The sequence below is a fragment of the Bubalus kerabau genome, chromosome 20, assembly GCF_029407905.1.
Source record: "Bubalus kerabau isolate K-KA32 ecotype Philippines breed swamp buffalo chromosome 20, PCC_UOA_SB_1v2, whole genome shotgun sequence".
NCBI classification, from domain to species: Eukaryota; Metazoa; Chordata; class Mammalia; order Artiodactyla; family Bovidae; genus Bubalus; species Bubalus kerabau.
Window position 1 is genome coordinate 60,402,580 of NC_073643.1, and position 17,981 is coordinate 60,420,560.

Consider the following 17,981-nt stretch of genomic DNA (forward strand, 5'->3'; position numbering starts at 1 on the left):
GTGAGGTCACAGGCTTTGCCATTAAACTTGGGAGTCAGGTAACTGCCAGCTCCTCCACTTGCCTGCTGTGTGACCTTGGGCAAGTCACTTAACCTGTGTGAGCTGTAGTTTGTTATCCACAAAACGGGAGGCTAATTTTAAGAGAGCCTTCTGATACGTGCTTCCCTGTGTTGGCGTAAGGCAGGCTGGGTGCGTGAGTCTGCTTGCCCTGGTTGTGCTGGGAGAGGCGGTGGGACCGGGCGGACGGGGCGAGAGAGGTGGAACCGGGCGGACGGGGCGAGAGAGGCATTCTGCGAGCTTGCTCTGCGCACGCTCCTGCTCTGGTTTATTTGCTCCAAGGAGTGCGTGTTCCTTTCGCAGGTACAACAAAGCAGCCCTGGCAAGCAGAAATGTTAAATAAAAGTACTGCCTTCTTCCCAGGGCGCAGTGAGGATTAAATGAGTCAATACCTGCAAAGTGATCAGAGTAGGGCCTGGTGTGTGTTAAGTGTTGAGTAAATGTTAGTTGTTGTAACAGTAATAATAATTATTATTTCGAGCAGCTCTGCAAAATCACGCGCATGGGTCGTGTCACTGAGAGACGTGAGATCCTCTTTGATACTGGGGGCGCAGGGTCCCCAGGGATGCTGAGGGTCACCTGTTCCAGGTAGGAGGGTGTCTGGTGAGACCGCCGGCTCCTGTAGATGGCCCCATGCCCCCACCTGGTGCCTGGGGGCTCCTCTGCACGGGGGTGGGAAAGGCAGGTGTGCCCCTTTAGTCTGGAGCTTCAGGTGCCCCCGGGAGTCTGACAAGCCCTGAAGGGCAGACGGGGGGGTCTGGATGGAGGCCGAGTCAGGGCCAAGCACTGGCGCCCACAGCTCTGACTGCTAACACTCCTCCAGCCCCGGCGGGTTGGAGGGCAGGGGACCGGAGGTGGGGGTGACTCTGGAGGGCTGGGGGCTTCTCATGGGCCTCTCCGTTTCTGGCAGCAGGGACTCCCAGCACTGGCCCGAGGAGAAGCAGGAGGATGTGGTTTTATTTTAAGATGCAGAAGCCCTTGAAAGAGGCGCGTCGGCAGTTCTGAGAATGGGTCTCTGTAGATGCCGTTTGTACAACAAGTGTCTAAATCATCAGAAATAGCGAAGAAACTGCAAATCAGGATGGGCAGAGATACCCTGGAAGCAGACGCCTTGCGGTACTTGTCTCAAGTTTATGACAACGCCCTTGGGTTTGGGATTCTTGAAGAGTGGGAGAAAGGAAGTGGGAAATGGGTGGGCGGGGAGCTGGCTGATCCACGCCTTGCAGGGCCGTAGAACGTATATGGCTCGGGTGGTGCTTTCTAAGAAAAAGAACCCAGGATTCGGTGTGTCAGCTCTAAGATGGGGCCAAACAAGTGAGTGCCCTGGGGTTTCAGCATCTGTTGCATGCAAGGAAAGCTGCCCGTGGGGGGAGCCAAACCCGGGGTTTCAGTAAGAAGAGCTTTGTCTGCTTGGCCGTTTGACCTTGACCTGGCCATCTCCTGTCTGTGGATCCCCAGAGGGCGCATCTGAGGGCCCCGTATGCACGCATGGGGAAGACAAGACCAAGGACCTCCTTCCCAGGAAGAGGTGGAAACCGTGCGGCTGTTTGAAGACTCCAAGTCGGCCACCGTACCGTATTTAAATGCTGTTTTGACTCACGCTCCCATTAAAGCTACTTAATAGCCGCCTAATGTGTCCCGTATTTTTATTCTTGTTTTGAAGCTAATTGCATATCGTGGGAAGATACCAGTACTGTTGTGAACCCTCCCATCAGGCCGGAGCGGTCCCCCTCTCCATCAGCGGCGCTCCGCCCGCTCCCACCACGCCGTCTGCTGCTCTGGTCTGGACTGCGTGTACACCCCTGTGCGTGTGGGTGCATTGTGTGTGTGTGGGGAGGACGGGGGCATCAACGCTGTTTGGGTTTCTCTTTAGAGCTTCTTCTCGCCTTAGTTTGTGCTGAACAGACACACTCACACACACACCAGCCTCAGTGCCCAAGCTGGCGCCTTGGTTTGATGGCTTTGGCTCTAGCTCCTCTGTGGCCCACCACCGTCCAGATCAAAGTCAGCTTCAGGTCTGGCTTGACCCAAGGGCTCAAATTATGACCTCAGAAGGTATCTTAACTCTGCTCTCTGGGCAGTGAGCTGCATGTAGTGGCCCTGGCAGACCCCTCAGAGGGGAGAGAGCATCTCACCCACAATAGTTCTTTTTTATTTTATTTTTTGGCCACACCAAGTGGCATGTGGGATCTCAGTTCCCCAACCAGGGGTGGAACCTGTGCCCCCTGCTTTGGAAGCACACACACAAACAAGTGTGTGGTCTTAACCAGTGAGCCACCAGGAAAGTCCCTCTTCCACAATAGCTGTGTTGTAAGTCCTGGCATGGGTTTGCTGGACCCAGGTCACATGTTCATCCTCAGACAGGTTACTGAAACAAAGGTGGTGAGCTCCGTTGACTGGAGAGATCTAAGGCACGTGCCCAGCTTGTGGTTATTCTGGTATTACAGAGGGTTAACTTCGCCTAAACCACAGGGACTGGGAAAGGCCGGGTACCTGGGGGAGGGTCTTCAAAATAAAAACAAGAGGTATTATTGGCGTCAGAAGAGGAGACAGAGGGCAGGCAGGAAGCATCGTCGCCCCGTATCCCCACCCCACACCCGGGCATCTGAGGGACGAGGCCATCCCACGCCGAGTGGAGAACCCACTCAGAACCTGAGAACCAGACCTGCAGCTGGGGCCCCGGGCCTGGCGCTGAGAGTGGACGGAGACAGGGCCTGAGGCCAGCAGAGGGAGGCCGGTGGAGGGAGGCCGGCGGAGGGAGGCCAGCGGAGGCTATCCTGCTGGAGCTGCTGGCCTGGCGCGCTGAGGCGCCCGGGGCTGGGTCAGCATGGACTCCAGACACGGACAGGAATGAGCGCCTCTGGGGGAATCCTCCGGGGAGCTTGTTAGAAATGCAGCATCTCGGGGCCCACCCCAGACCTCCTGTATCACAGTGTGAATTTTCATTAGGTCTCCAGGGGATCAGTGTGCACTGCTGGTCTGCACACTCATCTCTCGGGACACCCCTGGTGGCCCCGCGGTTAACAGCCACCCTGCAGTGCGGGGGATGCGGGTTCCATCCTTGGCCAGGGAACCAGGATCGCACATGTTGAGGGGCAACTAAGCCCGTGTGCACATTGAAACGAAAGACCCCGAGTCCCACAGCTAAGACCTGACACCGCCAAATACATAAAAAAAAACAAAACCACTCTTGTCGCTCAGCCTCCCCGTTCATGGGTTACGGGACTTGTGTTAGTCTTCTGGGGGGCAGTGCGGCCGGGCGTGTGAAGGAGCCTTAAGCATATCCGTGCTCCGTGATGGGACCAGTAGTGCTTCTCCGGAGACGTTACTGAACAAAGTCACCAGAGGCAGGGACGAAGGATGCTCTACCCCAAGATCATAAACTGTCATGAACAGTTACACGCCAATAAATCAAACCTAGAAGAAATGGACAAATTCCTAGAAACATATAACCTACCTCGATGGGTTCAAGAAGAAATAGAAAGCTTGAACAGCACGACAATAAATATGGAGGTTAAAACAGTTGAATCAGTAACCAGATACCTCCCAACAAAGAAAAACCCAGGACCACATGTCTTTGCAAGTGAAATCTACCAAACATTTAAAGAAGAGTTGGTATCAATCATTACTTAAACTCTTCCAAAAAACTGAAGGAACACTTTTGAACTACTTTCACGAAGCCAGCATTACTCTGATACTAAAGCCAGACCAAAATAAATTAGCAATTGAGCCACCATAGGATCCGGCAATCCCACCTCTGAGTATTTACACAAAGGAACTGAAGTCAGGGTCTCAAGGCGGCATCTCCACCCCATGTTCATTGCAGCAATGTTCATAGCAGCCAAAACACGGACGCAACATACATGTCCGCTGACTGATGAATGGGCAAAGTATGGTATATACGGGCAATGGACTACTCATCAGCCTTCAAAAAAGGAAACCGTGTCATGTCTCAACATCAATAAACCTGGAGGATGTGATGCACAGTGGAATGTCAGACAGACAAATTCTACATAATGACATTTACACGAGGAATCTACAGTGATCAGACTCCAGATTCCCTGGTGGCTCAGTGATAAAGAATCCGCCTGCCAATGCAGGAGAAGCAGATTCGATCCCTGGTTCGGGAAGATCCCACATGCTGCGGAGCAGCTAAGCCCGTGTGCCATGACTCCTAAACCTGTGCTCTGGAGCCCGAGAGCCACAACTGCTGAGCCCACTGCTGCAGCTCCAGAGGCCCGTGCACCCTGGAGCCCACACTCCACAGCAAGAGAGGCCGCCGCAGTGAGGAGCCCGTGCACCACAGCTAGAGAGTAGCCCTTGCTCAGACGACTCCAGCGAGCCCTCGCAGTGAGACCCAGCATGGCCCAAATGAACACAGAGATTAATGTAAAAGAATAAAATAGACCCATAGACGAGAGTAAGGGGAGTGGTGGTCGCCAGGGGCTGGGGAGAAGGGAGATGGAGAGGTGATGGTCGAGGGGGACGAGGCTTCAGTAACGCACGAAGAGTGAGTTCTAGACGTTTGCCCAGCATGGGACCTGTAGACAATAATGCCACGTTATGTACCTGGAACTTGGTTAAGAGGGTAGATCTTCTGTTAAGTGTTCTTATCACAAAAAGACAGTAAAGAAGGTGGAGGAAACTTCTGGAGGTGATGGATATCTTTATGTCACTGTTTGTGATGATGGTTTTACAGAGGTGTTGTTGTTCAGTCGCTCTATCATGTCTGAGTCACCACAGACTGCAGCACGCCAGGCCTCCTCGTCCCTCACTATCCCCCGGAGTTGACTCAAACTCATGCCCATTGAGTCGGTGATGCCATGCAACCGTCTCATCCTCCGTCGCCCCCTCTCCTCCTGCCCTCAATCTTTCCCAGCATCAAGGTCTCTTCCAGTGACTTGGATCTTCGCATCAGGTGGCCAAAGTTTTGAAGCTTCAGCTTCAGCATCAGTCCTTCCAATGGATATTCAGGGTTAATTTCCTCAGGATGGACTGGTTGGATCTCCTTGCAGTCCAAGGGACTCTCCAGAGTCTTCTCTAGCACCACAGTTCAAAAGCATTGATTCTTCGGTTCTCAGCCTTCTTTATGGTCCAAGTCTCACATCTGTACGTGACTACTGGAAAAACTGTAGCTTTGTCTATATGGACCTTGGTCGAAAAGTACTGTCTCTGCTTTTAATCTTATCTCAAGACTCTGATGCTGGGAGGGATTGGGGGCAGGAGGAGAAGGGGACGACAGAGGATGAGATGGCTGGATGGTATCACTGACTCGATGGACGTGAGTCTGAGTGAACTCCGGGAGTTGGTGATGGACAGGGAGGCCTGGCGTGCTGCGATTCATGGGGTCGCAGAGAGTCGGACACGACTGAGCGACTGAACTGAACTGAACTGAACCAGAGTCATTAAGTCGTATATATTAAATGCATACACCTTTTTCTATGTCAATTATACCTCAATATGATAGTTAAAAATGAAAAAGAGAGAAGTTGGACAGGAAACTGATTTGGTCTCAGGAGCTGTAGGCCCCCTGGACAAGGCCACGGGGACATGTTCATAATTCAAATTAAGTGAGCAAAGCTGGCACAGAATGATATAAACTGCATCATTTTAACTATATGAAAATAATGTTAAAAACAGTCTAGAAATAAACATGCAAAAATATTACAGTACCTCCAGGTGGTAGGATTACAGATGGTTTTTACTCATGTTAAGCTTTTCTGTATTTCTTTCACATAAGAAAACAATGACTGATGATTTCAGAATCTGAATTTGTATCAGTCACAGTGATTAGCTGCAGATGACAGAATCCACTCTTTCTGATTTGAGCAGAGGGGAGACTTATTCCTGGGTGTCAGGACTCAGATTCTAGGACTACCAGGGGACCCCACCACCAGGGAGAACATGGCCCGGACTGTCGCTTAGCCCCATCTGACCCTGTTGTCATGGAAACCACACTGTCTGTAATGCCCAGGGCCAGACGCCCCTGTTCCCTGCCAGCCAGGAGCCCCGTCCCTCCACCAGCCTGTATTGTTCATTTCCACTTCTTAAATCTCGTACCAATAGCTGTCCAGAGGAACTTAAGCCACCTGCCAAGCCCTAGCTGCAAGGGTGTCTGGGAAATGCAGATTTCCGTTTTCCAGAGGCTGACATACCCAGGGCACGGAAGCAGGGGGTGGTGCAGCGGTCTGCAGGACCCACCGCTGAAGTGAAACCAGAGGACAAAACAGTCACTTGTGGCCTTGACCTTCTGAAGTCCACCGGCGGCTCAGTTATCCATGGCGGTATCAGGAGGACCGCAGGGGCTCTCTCTCCATCCAGGGAGCACTGATCACAGAGCCCCTCACCCCAGCCTCTCACTTCCAGCTGCCAGCACCTCTGGGCCTGGGGGCTTCTCTTGAGGCTGGCGACCCCGTGCCTCCCGTGGGCAGGCTGAAATGTGGGGACTTGCTGTCCCCCGGGAGCAGACCCAGTAGGACCCCAGCAATCTTACCCTTGGGTGGGCACCTGCCCCCAGGACTCCCTGGTGGGCCGATTCCTGTTGCCCACAGTGGGGTCTCCCACGGTGGGAGGCGGGTCGCTCACAGCCGTAATTAACCACCTGGTGTTCCTCTCCTCGCTTCCCTACCCGCTAGCCGTCACCTCCCAAGCAAACTTCCGGTGCCAGAAGAATCCTCATCTCCAGTGTGTCCTGAGCATCCCAATCTAAGGCATCTCTGACCTGCCTCAGGTGCACACGTGTGGAGCCTCGTCCCGGCTCTGGGTGACCTGCGGGGAGTCCCCTGGGGGTGGGTGAAGGGGTTTGCGGCCACTCTGTGACCTCGCCTCCGTGCCTGCCAGTCTGGGCAGTCATCCTCCCCCGGGATCCCATGCCCGTGGGTGGCAACCAAAGGGCTCTGGGGGGCTCCTGCCGTCTGCGGCCCAGGTCACACAGGCGCCACAGCCGCACACACGCACGGGCATCATCTGCCCATGGCCACCCCCTCTCTGCCCCTTCCTCCTGAGCCATACTCTGCTCCTTCTCTCCTAGGACTGGCAACTATATGCCCTGGGGTTCAAGGGTATCCTTTGAACGTGCTGTCCTTTGCGTAAATGGGATTTCGCCATGTGTGGCCGTGGGTGTGAGGTGGGGGCCAGCTCCATCATGGGCTCTTCACGCAGCGGGCTGGAGCGCACTGGCGCCAGGCCCTTGCTGGGCCCCGGGCTTGGGGGTGCACTGTCTTCTGTGGACGCCACCCTTGCCTCTGCGCGTGGCAGGGAGCTTCAGGCAGCTTTACTGACCAGCTCCTTGGACTGGGCATCACGCTTCCTCACCAGCCCATGCTGGCCTTTGCTTCGGGCTTCCCGAGAACGGCTTTAAGAGTCTCCAGCCGACAGAGGGTTGGTCTGAGGTTGCCACGAACCCTGGGGCAGGGGCAGAGCGCACAGGGTCTGTTCCCATCATCAGCCAGGATCCAGGTGGTGTGGCCACGCTGCTGATGCCCACTTGGAAGGGAGTCCAGGATCCTTCTGGACAGGGCAGCTGAGGCCTGGGAACCGCCTGGCATCTTACTGCGTCCACTGAGAGCGAGGGACAAGCGGGGTGCTGCCAGGAGGGCCCAGGCATCTCAGCCTGTGACAAAGGATCTGACTGTTTGAGAAGCGAACTGGGGGCTCTGCCCGCCTCAGGGCTGCTCCCACGGTTCTAAGAGCTTAGGAAAGTCCAAGGATTTTGGAAGCTTTGAGTTGGAAATGCCGGTGAAGACCAGTTGCATATGAGAAACGTATTTTTTGTAATGGGGCAGGGCAAGTGCTGGATCATCGAAAAAGCAAGAGATTCCAGAAAAACATCTACTTCTGCTTTATTGACTACGCCAAAGCCTTTGACCATGTAGATCACAATAAACTGTGGAAAATTCTGAAAGAGATGGGAATACCAAACCACCTGACCTACCTTTTGAAAAATCTGTATGCAGGTCAGGAAGCAACAGTTAGAACTGGACATGGAACAACAGACTGGTTCCAAATAGGAAAAGGAGTACATCAAGGCTATATATTGTCACCCTGCTTATTTAACTTATATGCAAAGTACATCATGAGAAATGCCAGGCTGGATGAAGCACAAGCTGGAATCAAGATTGCCAGGAGAAATATCAATAACCTCTAATATGGAGATGAAACCACCCTTATGGCAGAAAGCAAAGAAGAACTAAAGAGCCTCTTGATGAAAGTGAAAGAGGAGAGTGAAAAGTTGGCTTAAAGCTTAACATATAGGAAACAAATATCATGGCATTTGGTCCCATCACTTCATGGTAAATAGAGGGAGAAACAGTGGAAACAGTGGCTGACTTTATTTTTCTGAGCTCCAAAATCACTGCAGATGGTGACTGCAGCCGTGAATTAAAAAGATGCTTACTCCTTGGAAGGAAAGTTATGACCAACCTAGACAGCATATTGAAAAGCAGAGACATTACTTTGCCAACAAAGGTCCATCTAGTCAAGGCTATGGTTTTTCCAGTAGTCACGTATGGATGTGAGAGTTGGACTATAAAGAAAGCTGAGCGCTGAAGAATTGATCCTTTTGAACTGTGGTGTTGGAGAAGACTCTTGATAGTCCCTTGGACTGCAAGGAGATCCAAACAGTCCATTCTGAAGGAAATCAGTCCTGGGTGTTCATTGGAAGGACTGATGCTGAAGCTGAAACTCCAATACTTTGGCCACCTGATGCGAAGAACTGACTCATTAGAAAAGACCCTGATGCTGGGAAAGATTGAGGGCAGGAGGAGAAGGGGACGACAGAAGGTGAGATGGTTGGATGGCGTTACTGACTCAATAGACATGAGTTTGAGCAAACTCCGGGAGTTGGTGATGGACAGGGAGGCCTGGCATGCTGTGGTCCATGGGGTCACAGAGAGTCAGACACGACTGAGCGAGTGACCTGAACTGGAGGTGCACCGGGGGGCCGGGCATCAGACACAGTGATCTTGAGACGTTACCGCGGACGTCCGGCAGTTAGAAGTCTGCCAACTTCCGGCTGGGCAGTGAGCGGGCCCTCGCGGGGGAGAGGGTGGTGTGAGGCAGACAGCGGCCTTCTCCCCGGGGCCCTCGGCCTCCAGGACCCTCCGCCCCTCGTGAGCGCAGCTGGGACGTGCCGGCCCCGCCAGGCTGCTGGCGTGGTCTGGGACAACCCGCCTCAGGGCCCGGCCCGGGGCTCGGCACAGGGAGGGCTGAGGAAGGGGTGTGTTGTCTTTGGTGGTGCCCGAGGTTTGACGGAACGTGGCAGGCGTCGCGCGGCTGCAGTGAGAGCCCGCGACGTGGAGATGCTAGACGGCCGCCAGCTGCCTGGACACTGCCCTGCGCTGGCCACCCGGCCGGCAGTGAACTTGAAAGGCCCCCAGGACGACATCGTCACCAGTGCAGCTGACGGAGGGCCGGGGCGCAGGCTGGTGTCCCGAGGTCAGCAAAGCTGCCTCAGCAGGAGAAGCTGCCCCCTGTCTTCCGTGTCCAGGGGGCTGGGCAGCCTGTCTGCACGATGACTGAAAAGGCCGTTGGCCAAGAGAAAAGTCATCTGACTTTGGGCTGAGTGTGTCTCTCTTTCTCAGGCACACTGGCAGTGAAATCCAATTTGTGGTGCTCGGGGATTAGAATCCCCAGGGTGCTTGCTGGCAGCCCTGCACTCCCGCAGACCCAGGAAGCCCACCGGGCTCTTGAGCCCTGAGCTGCGTGTGGTTTAATCCCAAAGTCCCTTTCCTGTGGTTTATAGAGCAGAAGGCGTTGCTGTTGATGGATGCCCGGGTATTTCTCAGTCTTCATGAAAGTTCAGCTGCGCATGATACGATCTAATTGTCCGGTTTCTTGACATTCAGGCTTGTCTCCTCTGTAATGCAGTGGAATTGATTTCTGGGTGCTTGAAAATAGAGCCGGGAGTGGGGAGACACGCCGTGAACAGCAAGCAGGGGCTGCGAGGCGGGCGCCGCGCCCACACGCGTTCTTTGGTTCAGCCTTCGGGGCTGCAGCCTCACAGAGTTCTGGAACCATAGCCCACCCCCCAACTCCAGGGTTGGTCCCCACCTCCTACAAAAACAATTCTGGTCGAAGTGACGGGCATGACGGGGGCGGGCTAGGAGCCCCCAGGTGTTCAGAGGCGGCCCTGGGGCTGGGCCAGGGGCGGTCTGTGAGGCTGGAGAGGGGGTCCTGGGCGGCAGGGCCCCGGGGCCCATGTACATGCGCTTGTGTGGGTCCCCCTGCACCGCAGTCCACACTCTGAGTGTCTGCTCTCTCGTTTCAGGTCAGAAGGAGAAAGTTCCCACAGCGTCAGGTAAGTGTGTCGTCTGCCTCTGTCTGCGTCTGTCCGTCTGTCCTGGGAAGGCCGCAACGGTGAAACCATGTGCTTCTCCTTCTCTCTGACATGGTCTGGGGGATTGAAGCCCTACCCGGCGCCCAGGCACCTTGGCCGCACTGTGCCGGCTTGGCGTCCTGGAGTGAAAGCGCCCGTTTACTGCCGGGCCTTTCCTGGTCCCAGAGTAACCTTCTCAGAGGTCCCCTGGCCTGCTGGTGCTTCCTTCCCATCGGGGTAGTGGTGGCCAGGTTCGCCTGGGCTGTGACCTACCTAGGACCAGCAGCTTCTCAGCTCAGACAGCCCCTGGGGCCAGGCTGGGTGCGTGGGGCAAGTCTTTGGGGAGTCCGGAGGGACGGACCCTCCCCACCTGGGCAGCGGTGTGTCTCTGTGTGCGTGCCACAGACTGATGGCACCTTCACAGGGCTGGCGGCCAAGAGCCCTCTGCCTCCCCATCCCTGGCACCGGGGCTCTGACTGGACCCAGAGAGGGGTGTTCATGCCTCAGCCCAGGGGCTGGGGCAGTGGAGTTCAAGGCTTGAGCTGGGGGCCAAGGAGGCCATGGGGAATGGGAGACAGTGGCTGGTGGTGAGCATGGGGGCAAGGAGGAGACACAGAAGGTGGTTAAGAACCACAGGCCCACAGGGCGCCTGGGGGACTCCAGGTGCCTTCCCGTGACCAAGTGGGTAGAGGAGGTGCTCGCGGGGCTGCAGCTGGGAGTGTCAGGTGGGGTGGGGTCCGGGGCAGGGCCGGAGGCGGAGTGAAGGTGCCTGTGTCCTGGGGAGGCTCCTGGAGCCACTGCATGGGGCTATGGCTTAGCCCAGGAGGTGCCGGCAGGGTCCCGAGCCTGGGAGACAGAGCAGGGGCCGCAGAGGGGGCTGGGGCTGATGGCCCCGAGTCAGGCAGGCAGCAGAGGCACCCTCAAGGGGCCTGAGCAGAGTGCCACACGAGGAAGAAGGACAGGCCACCCCAGACCTGAGAGGCTGGAGGCGATGCCCTGTGAGACAGCGTCCAGGAGGTGCAGGGGCGGCCTGGTTGGGTGTTCTGGGACTGCTTGGGGTCCGTGAGAGCCGCCTGCAGCCCTGAGAGGGGTGTTCACCGGCTGCTGGTGAGGAGGAGGCTCAAGGGTGCTGTCCGCGAACAGAGCAGGTGAGCCTGGACGTCACGTGACATTTCGGGTAAGGAAGTCAGATAGAAGAATGTGATTTCTTGCTTTATAACATTTGCATTAAAAAGCCAGGGCAGGAGACACAGACAGCTAGTAGGCTGTCCCCTCAGGAGGTGGGGCAGGGCGCAGGGCAGGCAGGGGAGGGCGGCTGCCAGCCTCCTCCGAGTCCTGGTGCAGTTGCTGGGCTGTGGACTGGACCCGTGGACAACCTCTCCAGAAAGCTCCTTAAAAGTCAAGCACCGTCGGCAGGGAGTGAGGGTCCCGGCAGTGGAGGTGTGCAAAGATGTTGAAAGCAGATTGGCAAGGAGAGGGGAGAGTGGGGTCCCACCAGCCCCCACCACCCACGTGGGATCTGAGCACCTCCCCTACCCCCGTCTGGCACGCTCACCCAGAAGGGGCTGCAGTTGAGACGGGGCTACATGGCGGTTCCCGAGAGACCTGCGGGTTCTGGTTCCCAGTGAGCAGGGGTGGGAGGTGTACGCAGGGGGAGGGGCCTTGCAGGGGGGCTGACGAATGGGCCTGAAGAACTCGAGGGCCGGTCTCACCCCCCACCTCCAGCCTCCGCACCCCATGGAGGGGTGGGGGGTGTCAGGAAAGTGGGGTTTGAAGGCCGTGGTGCTTGCAGCAAGCCCATGGGAGGAGGGCTGTCCGTGCGGGGGAGGTGGGGGCGCTCATATGAGGACCCAGAGCCACATGGCTTGGCTGCCTGGTGGGAACAGGAACGGCCCTGGGACACGGGGAGCGGTGTGCGGAGTGAACATATGTTCCCAGCTCCAGCCAGACGGCTCTCGGCAGGGCACCTGGAGCGGAGGAGCTGGGCAGGGAGGAACTCGGATGGGCGTGCGGGCTTGCGTTTCTGCTCTTCCGTGAGGACCCCAGCCTGCCGGCTCCAGTCCGCGTGGTTCTGTGCACTCCTGGTTTGTGGGTGGAAACTCTCAGGACGTGAAGGTGCCGGGTTCCGTCCTGGACCAGGCTCCATCCCGCATTTCATCCCGGGGCTCTCAACGTGGGCTTCAGGCCTCTGCCACACGTCACAGCCGGTACTCAGGCGTGGGCAGAGCACACACACGGCCCTCCATTTGCTGAGGACTGGTGACCCCCGGACCACTCAGCTTTGACTCGCGATGGGCCCTCTGTTCTCCCGGTGCTCAGGGACTGCCCCGCGGGACAGCTGCAGAGCTGGGTGTCCGGGGAGGCGTGTGGTGGGGTGTCTTCTGTCTGTGCACCCAGACCTTGACGGGCGGCCTCCTTGCAGCACCCCCTTCCCCACCAGAAGGAGTGCTCTGACACCAGGACCCCCTGCTTCTTGCTCCACGAGCCCTGTTGCCCCTCCAGCACCTCCCACCGGTGCAGCCTGGTTTTCCTCTGAGTCCCCCTCGAGCTGCTCCCGCAGAGCAGCGCTCCTGTCCTTGATAACTGTCTGTCTGTACCTGGGAGTGTTGGGTGAGAAGTTTTATAGCAATGGTCCTAGAGTGGGGCTGCTGCTAAGATGAGGCTGTGTGCAGGCCCCACACCCCTTAACCTGGCCCCAGGTGGGCTCGGGATGAACTTCTCTGCTTGCTTTAATGTGACCTCAGGCGTCCTCTCTGGTTTGAAGAATGCTGACACCTTCCATTGCTTGGGCTTTGGTTCTGTGAAGAGCTCAGAGAGAGTGTTCCGTGTATCCCTTGAGACAAAGCAGGACCCTGCTCCAAGGCTGCACGGCCGTTTCTTGACTGCCCTGTCCCTGTCCCTGCGTCCCTTCCCTTCCCTGTTGGCAGCTGTTTGAACTGCGCTTGGGAACTCAGGAAAGGTCATGGAGGGTTCCCAGAAAGGCTCCCGTGCCCAGGATGCCCACCGGGTCCTGCTTGGCTTTCATACTTGCCTTTTGTGGTTGCTGTGTGCACTTTTAATATCCAAGTTCTTGGTGCTTTGTGTCCTAGTGACGTGAGCCCTTGTCTTACTCACCTGGGCAGAGTTAGGGACCCAGGACGAGGCCTGGGGTCATTTCCAGGTGGGGCCGGCACCCCCAGGCACACAGCAGGTCCCACGGGCCTTAGTGGAATGAATTTGCCTTGGTATCACCTGGAGACGCAGCACGTCTTGCATAGAACAAGGAAAAACTGTTTGTTCTGTTAGATTCAGGACCCTTAAATATTTTCAGACCATGAATTTGGAGGAAAAAAGTGGACCATTCACCTTGCTCCATGGAGAATCCTTCACGTCCCCACATCCTAGCAAACCCTCACTACAGATACTGGGCAGAAGGGGCCGCCTTTGACGTTTGGGTTTCGTTATCCTGGCCAAGTGAGGTGTTGATGGATGCTGTGAGCTCTTTGCTAAGTGTTAAGGAGCTGAATCCAGGGAGAACCCCTGTTCCCCACCCTCCTTGGGCCCCGTTTAGATGCAGACCATCTGAGGCGCCGCCTTCCTGCTTGGGTATCTCAGCCTTGCGGAGCAGCCAGCAACTATTACCAAGAGAAGCCTGTTTGAGAATTTGCATGCGCTTCTTTTCCCCGAGGCGAAACATTTGCAAGATCAGATGTATTCATTTTCCACAAATGAAATGACTCATTTTTGACCATTTTGCAAACGTAGGACTTTGCTCCTTGTGCCCGGGGAGCGTGCGTCTGCTTTTCACTCCATTCCAGGGGAAGCTCCCGAGGGCCAGACTTGGAACATTTTAATGATTTATTTAGGGGGAAGAAGGAGAGATTTGCAGAGTGTAGAGTTTGGAAAGAATGAAGAGTTGCATGGAGTGCCCAGGAGGGCTGATACTGTATTTAAGATGCAGAGGCTTTCTGCAGGGTAAAGCGTTATCTTTTCTCTCCCTGGCTCTCATCAGCCCCTCAAAGTGAACTCATACTCACTGGTAGGAATTAAGTACAATACCAGTTAACGCGTGTTCACTGTGGGTCAGGGTCTCACCACATCTGAACTGACCTCACCCCTGCGTGTGAATTGTTAGCCTCGTTTTGTGATTCTAGGACTTTGTTGCTTTATCCAAGTTATCTAATTTGCGTGAGTACCGCTGTTCCTGGTGCTCTCTTATAGTCCTTTTTATTTTCCTACAATGAGTAATAATGTCGCCATGTTTACTTCTGTTTGAATAATTTGCCTCCTCGTCTTTTCTCAGTCAGTTTAGCTCACAGTCTGGTAAATGGCTTATCTTTCCAACGCACCAGCCTTGGGTTTTGTTGATTTTCTCTCTTGTTTTGCTGTCTGCTGTAATCTTTACTGGGAGCTTCCCTCGGCAGCTTCGGGTTTAATTTGTTCTCCTGTTTCTAGTTTTCTAAGTTGCACAGAGTTGGGTTATTTGTGATCAGGTCACTTCTCAGATGGATATGTCCTCGTTTTCCTTCACCTCTAGGTAATTTCTAATTTCCCATGATTTCTTCTGTGACGCAGGTTCTTTTTAAGTGCGTTCTGTACTTTCCACAGATTGTGAATTTCCCACTTTTCCTTTGTTAGGATTTCTGACGTCATCCCATTGTGCCTGGAGAAGATACTGTGTATATCTACCTTTCAAAGTCTCCTGAGACTTAAATTGTGCTCTAACACGTGGTCTGTCCCAGAGAAGGCCTCCTGTGAACGCGTGTGTTGTGTTGGTTGCTAGGGTCGCATATGTCTTGGATCTAGCTGGCTTATTGTGTTTTTCAGGTTCCCCCTTCCTCACTTCTGTCTGGGTGTCCTAGCCATCCCTGAGATGGGGTATTGAAGGCTCCAGCTATTACGTAGAGCCAACTATTTCTCTCTCAGTTCTGTCCATTTTTCCTTCGCATATTTTGGTCTGTTAGGAGTATCCGTGTTTACAGTTTTATCTTCTGCTGCTGCTGCCAAGTCACTTCAGTCGTGTCTGACTCTGTGCGACCGCATAGACGGCAGCCCACCAGGCTCCCCTGTCCCTGGGATTCTCCAGGCAAGAATACTGGAGTGGGTTGCCAATTCCTTCTCCAATGCATGAAAGTGAAAAGGGAAAGTGAAGTCTCTCAGTCATGTCTGACTCTTTGCGACCCCATGGACTGCAGCCCACCAGGCTCCTCCGTCCATGGGATTTTCCAGGCAAGAGTACTGGAGTGGGGTGCCATCGCCTTCTCCTTTATCTTCTAGCTGCTCTGAATGTGTGGTGTCTTCTTTGCCTTTTGAAGCCTTTTCCGATGTGAAGCCTATCTGGGGCTCCCCAGGTGGTACCAGTGGTGAAGAATCCATCTGCCAACGCAAGAGGCTCGAGAGACGGGAGTTTGACCCCTGAGTCAGGAAGATTCCCTGGAATAGGAAATGGCATCCCACTCCAGTATTCTTGCCTGGGAAATTCCATGGGCAAAGGAGCCTAGCAGCCTACAGTCCACGGGGCTGCAAAGAGTCAGACGTGACTGGACACATCCTGATGCAAATCCGGTGTCTGGCATCAGCACAGCTGCCCTGCCCTCCTGGGCTGCTGTCCGCATGGACTCTCTTCTTCTGTCCTTTCGTGGTCAGCGTTTTTGTGTCTTTGGAACTAGAATGAGACCTTTGTATCCTTTCTGCCAATTAGTATTCTGTTTGGAAATTTTAATCCATTTACATTTAAAATAATGACTGGTCAGGAAAGCTTGCTGCTTTTATTTTCCTGTTTGCTTTCTATATGCTTTATGGCGTTTCTGTCCCTCTTTTCCAACTTGGCCATCTTCTTTTGTTTTTAGCTGACTTTTTTTTTTTAGTGAGCCATTTTAATGCCCGCCTCATTTCCTTTTGTGTATATTCTTTGACTGTTTTCCTTCTGCTTACCACGGGATTACACTTAACATCCTAAAGTTATAGTTCTGTAATGCCAATTTATACCAACTTAACACGACTGAGCGACTTCGCTTTCATTTTTCACTTTCATGCATTGGAGAAGGAAACGGCAACGCACTCCAGCGCTCTTGCCTGGAGAGCCCCAGGGACGGTGGAGCCTGGTGGGCTGCCGTCTATGGAGTCGCACAGAGTCGGACACGACTGAAGCAACTTAGCAGCAGCAGCAAATGTAACAAAGTATAAAAACTCTGCTGCTTGCAGCTCCGACTCCATTCCCTTTCAGTTACCGATGTCCCAGAATTACATCTTCATGCACTGTGTTTGGTGTTTTTTTTAGTACTTTAGTCTCTTAAGTAGAAAAGAAAAAGAGGACCTACAAAATGAAGTTACAGGAGTGCCAGCTTTTCTAATTATCTGTGACTTTACTTTCACCAGAGATCTTTATCTCTTCACATTTCCCGTATCCTTCATTTCAACCTGAGGAAACCCCTCATTGCAGGCAGGTCTGGTGGTAAAGAAATTGTTCAGCTTTGGCTTCTCTGGGAAGGTCTTAATTTCTCCCTCAGTTCTGAAGGGCAGTTTTACCAGATATAGGATTCGTGGTTGACAGCTTTTTTGACTTTACATCAGCCTGTGCCTCAAAGGTTGAGAAATCTCCCAATATCACTGGTGAAAACATGATGAAAGCTATCTTCCTTACAGCTCTACAGATGCTAATTGTGTATCCAACCCAGGCCATTCTCTCCTTTTCTGTGTAGCTTTTCACACACATCACTTCCTGGAGCCAGCGGCTCTTAGAGCTGATAATACACGAATCCCCATCTGTTCTATTCTAACTGTTTCCTCTGTGCGGGTTGGTTGGATTGTGAAGGGGAAATCCTAGAATCTTGCCTCAACCTCCCAGTTTTCAAATGCTGCATATTTGACCTGGTAACAGAAAGAATAAAGATGCTTGTCATATCTTATCATTTCCCTAGAGTGTCGTGATGTCAGCTGAGTTATAGTATTAGGGACCAGACCTTTAAGAAGAAAGAATTTAACATTTTAAGTGTCGATGTTATGAGGTCTTTAAAAGTAACAAATTATACAGATTTTCAAACTAGAAATGAAAAGTCCACTGAATTACCCTACAGTTTTCATTTTGAATGAAGTAATCGCTAATAACTCACATAAATAACTGTTTGGGTCCTTTTTTTTTGTTTTTAAGAGTAAAGAGGTCTTGAGACCAATTAGCGAGAAGATCGTTGTGGCTCATCCCCAGCTGTGATTGGTCCATTTCTTGCTCTGACCTCAAAAGGCGCTGCTGTGATTATTTGCAGGAAATCTACAGAGGTCCCTGCAGGGCCCAGGGTTTCCGTTCTTATAACCCAGGACGCTCCCTCTGGTGACCTGACCTCCCTCTGGTGACCCTCTGGTCCCACAGTTAGCTTGGTTTTTCCTTTTTAATCCCATTTTGTTAATCTTTCATTATTCTCTACTCTCTTTTAAATTGTTTTCTTTGTGATTTTCCTCTTAGATTGTTTTTTGCATTTTTAGTATAGTTAGTGTATAGAATGGTTGGTATAGTTAGTATGAAAGTGAAAGTCACTCAGTCGTGTCCGACTCTTTGCAACCCCATGGACTATACAGTCCATGGAATTCTCCAGGCCAGAATACTGGAGTGGGGAGCCTTGCCCTTCTCCCAACC

The 17,981-nt window shown here is 53.5% G+C and overlaps 1 protein-coding gene across 3 annotated transcripts in view; it reads left to right on the forward strand.

Annotated features, from left to right (window-relative positions):
* The window catches only part of LOC129634860 (IQ motif and SEC7 domain-containing protein 3-like), a 64,800-nt gene extending 63,117 nt beyond the window's left edge, over positions 1–1,683 (forward strand). The window contains exons 1-3 of one of the 3 annotated variants that reach the window (XR_008705955.1): positions 541–645; positions 968–1,173; positions 1,516–1,683. Coding sequence is in view for 2 of the 3 variants with exons in the window: in XM_055557248.1 (XP_055413223.1) it covers positions 968–1,022 (55 nt within the window). In the remaining variant the exon portion in view is untranslated. Of the gene's footprint in view, positions 1–540; positions 646–967; positions 1,174–1,515 lie in introns of those variants that run through there. The other 2 variants (XM_055557248.1, XM_055557250.1) reach the window with 2 other exon arrangements.
* The last annotated feature ends 16,298 nt before the right edge of the window (positions 1,684–17,981 follow it).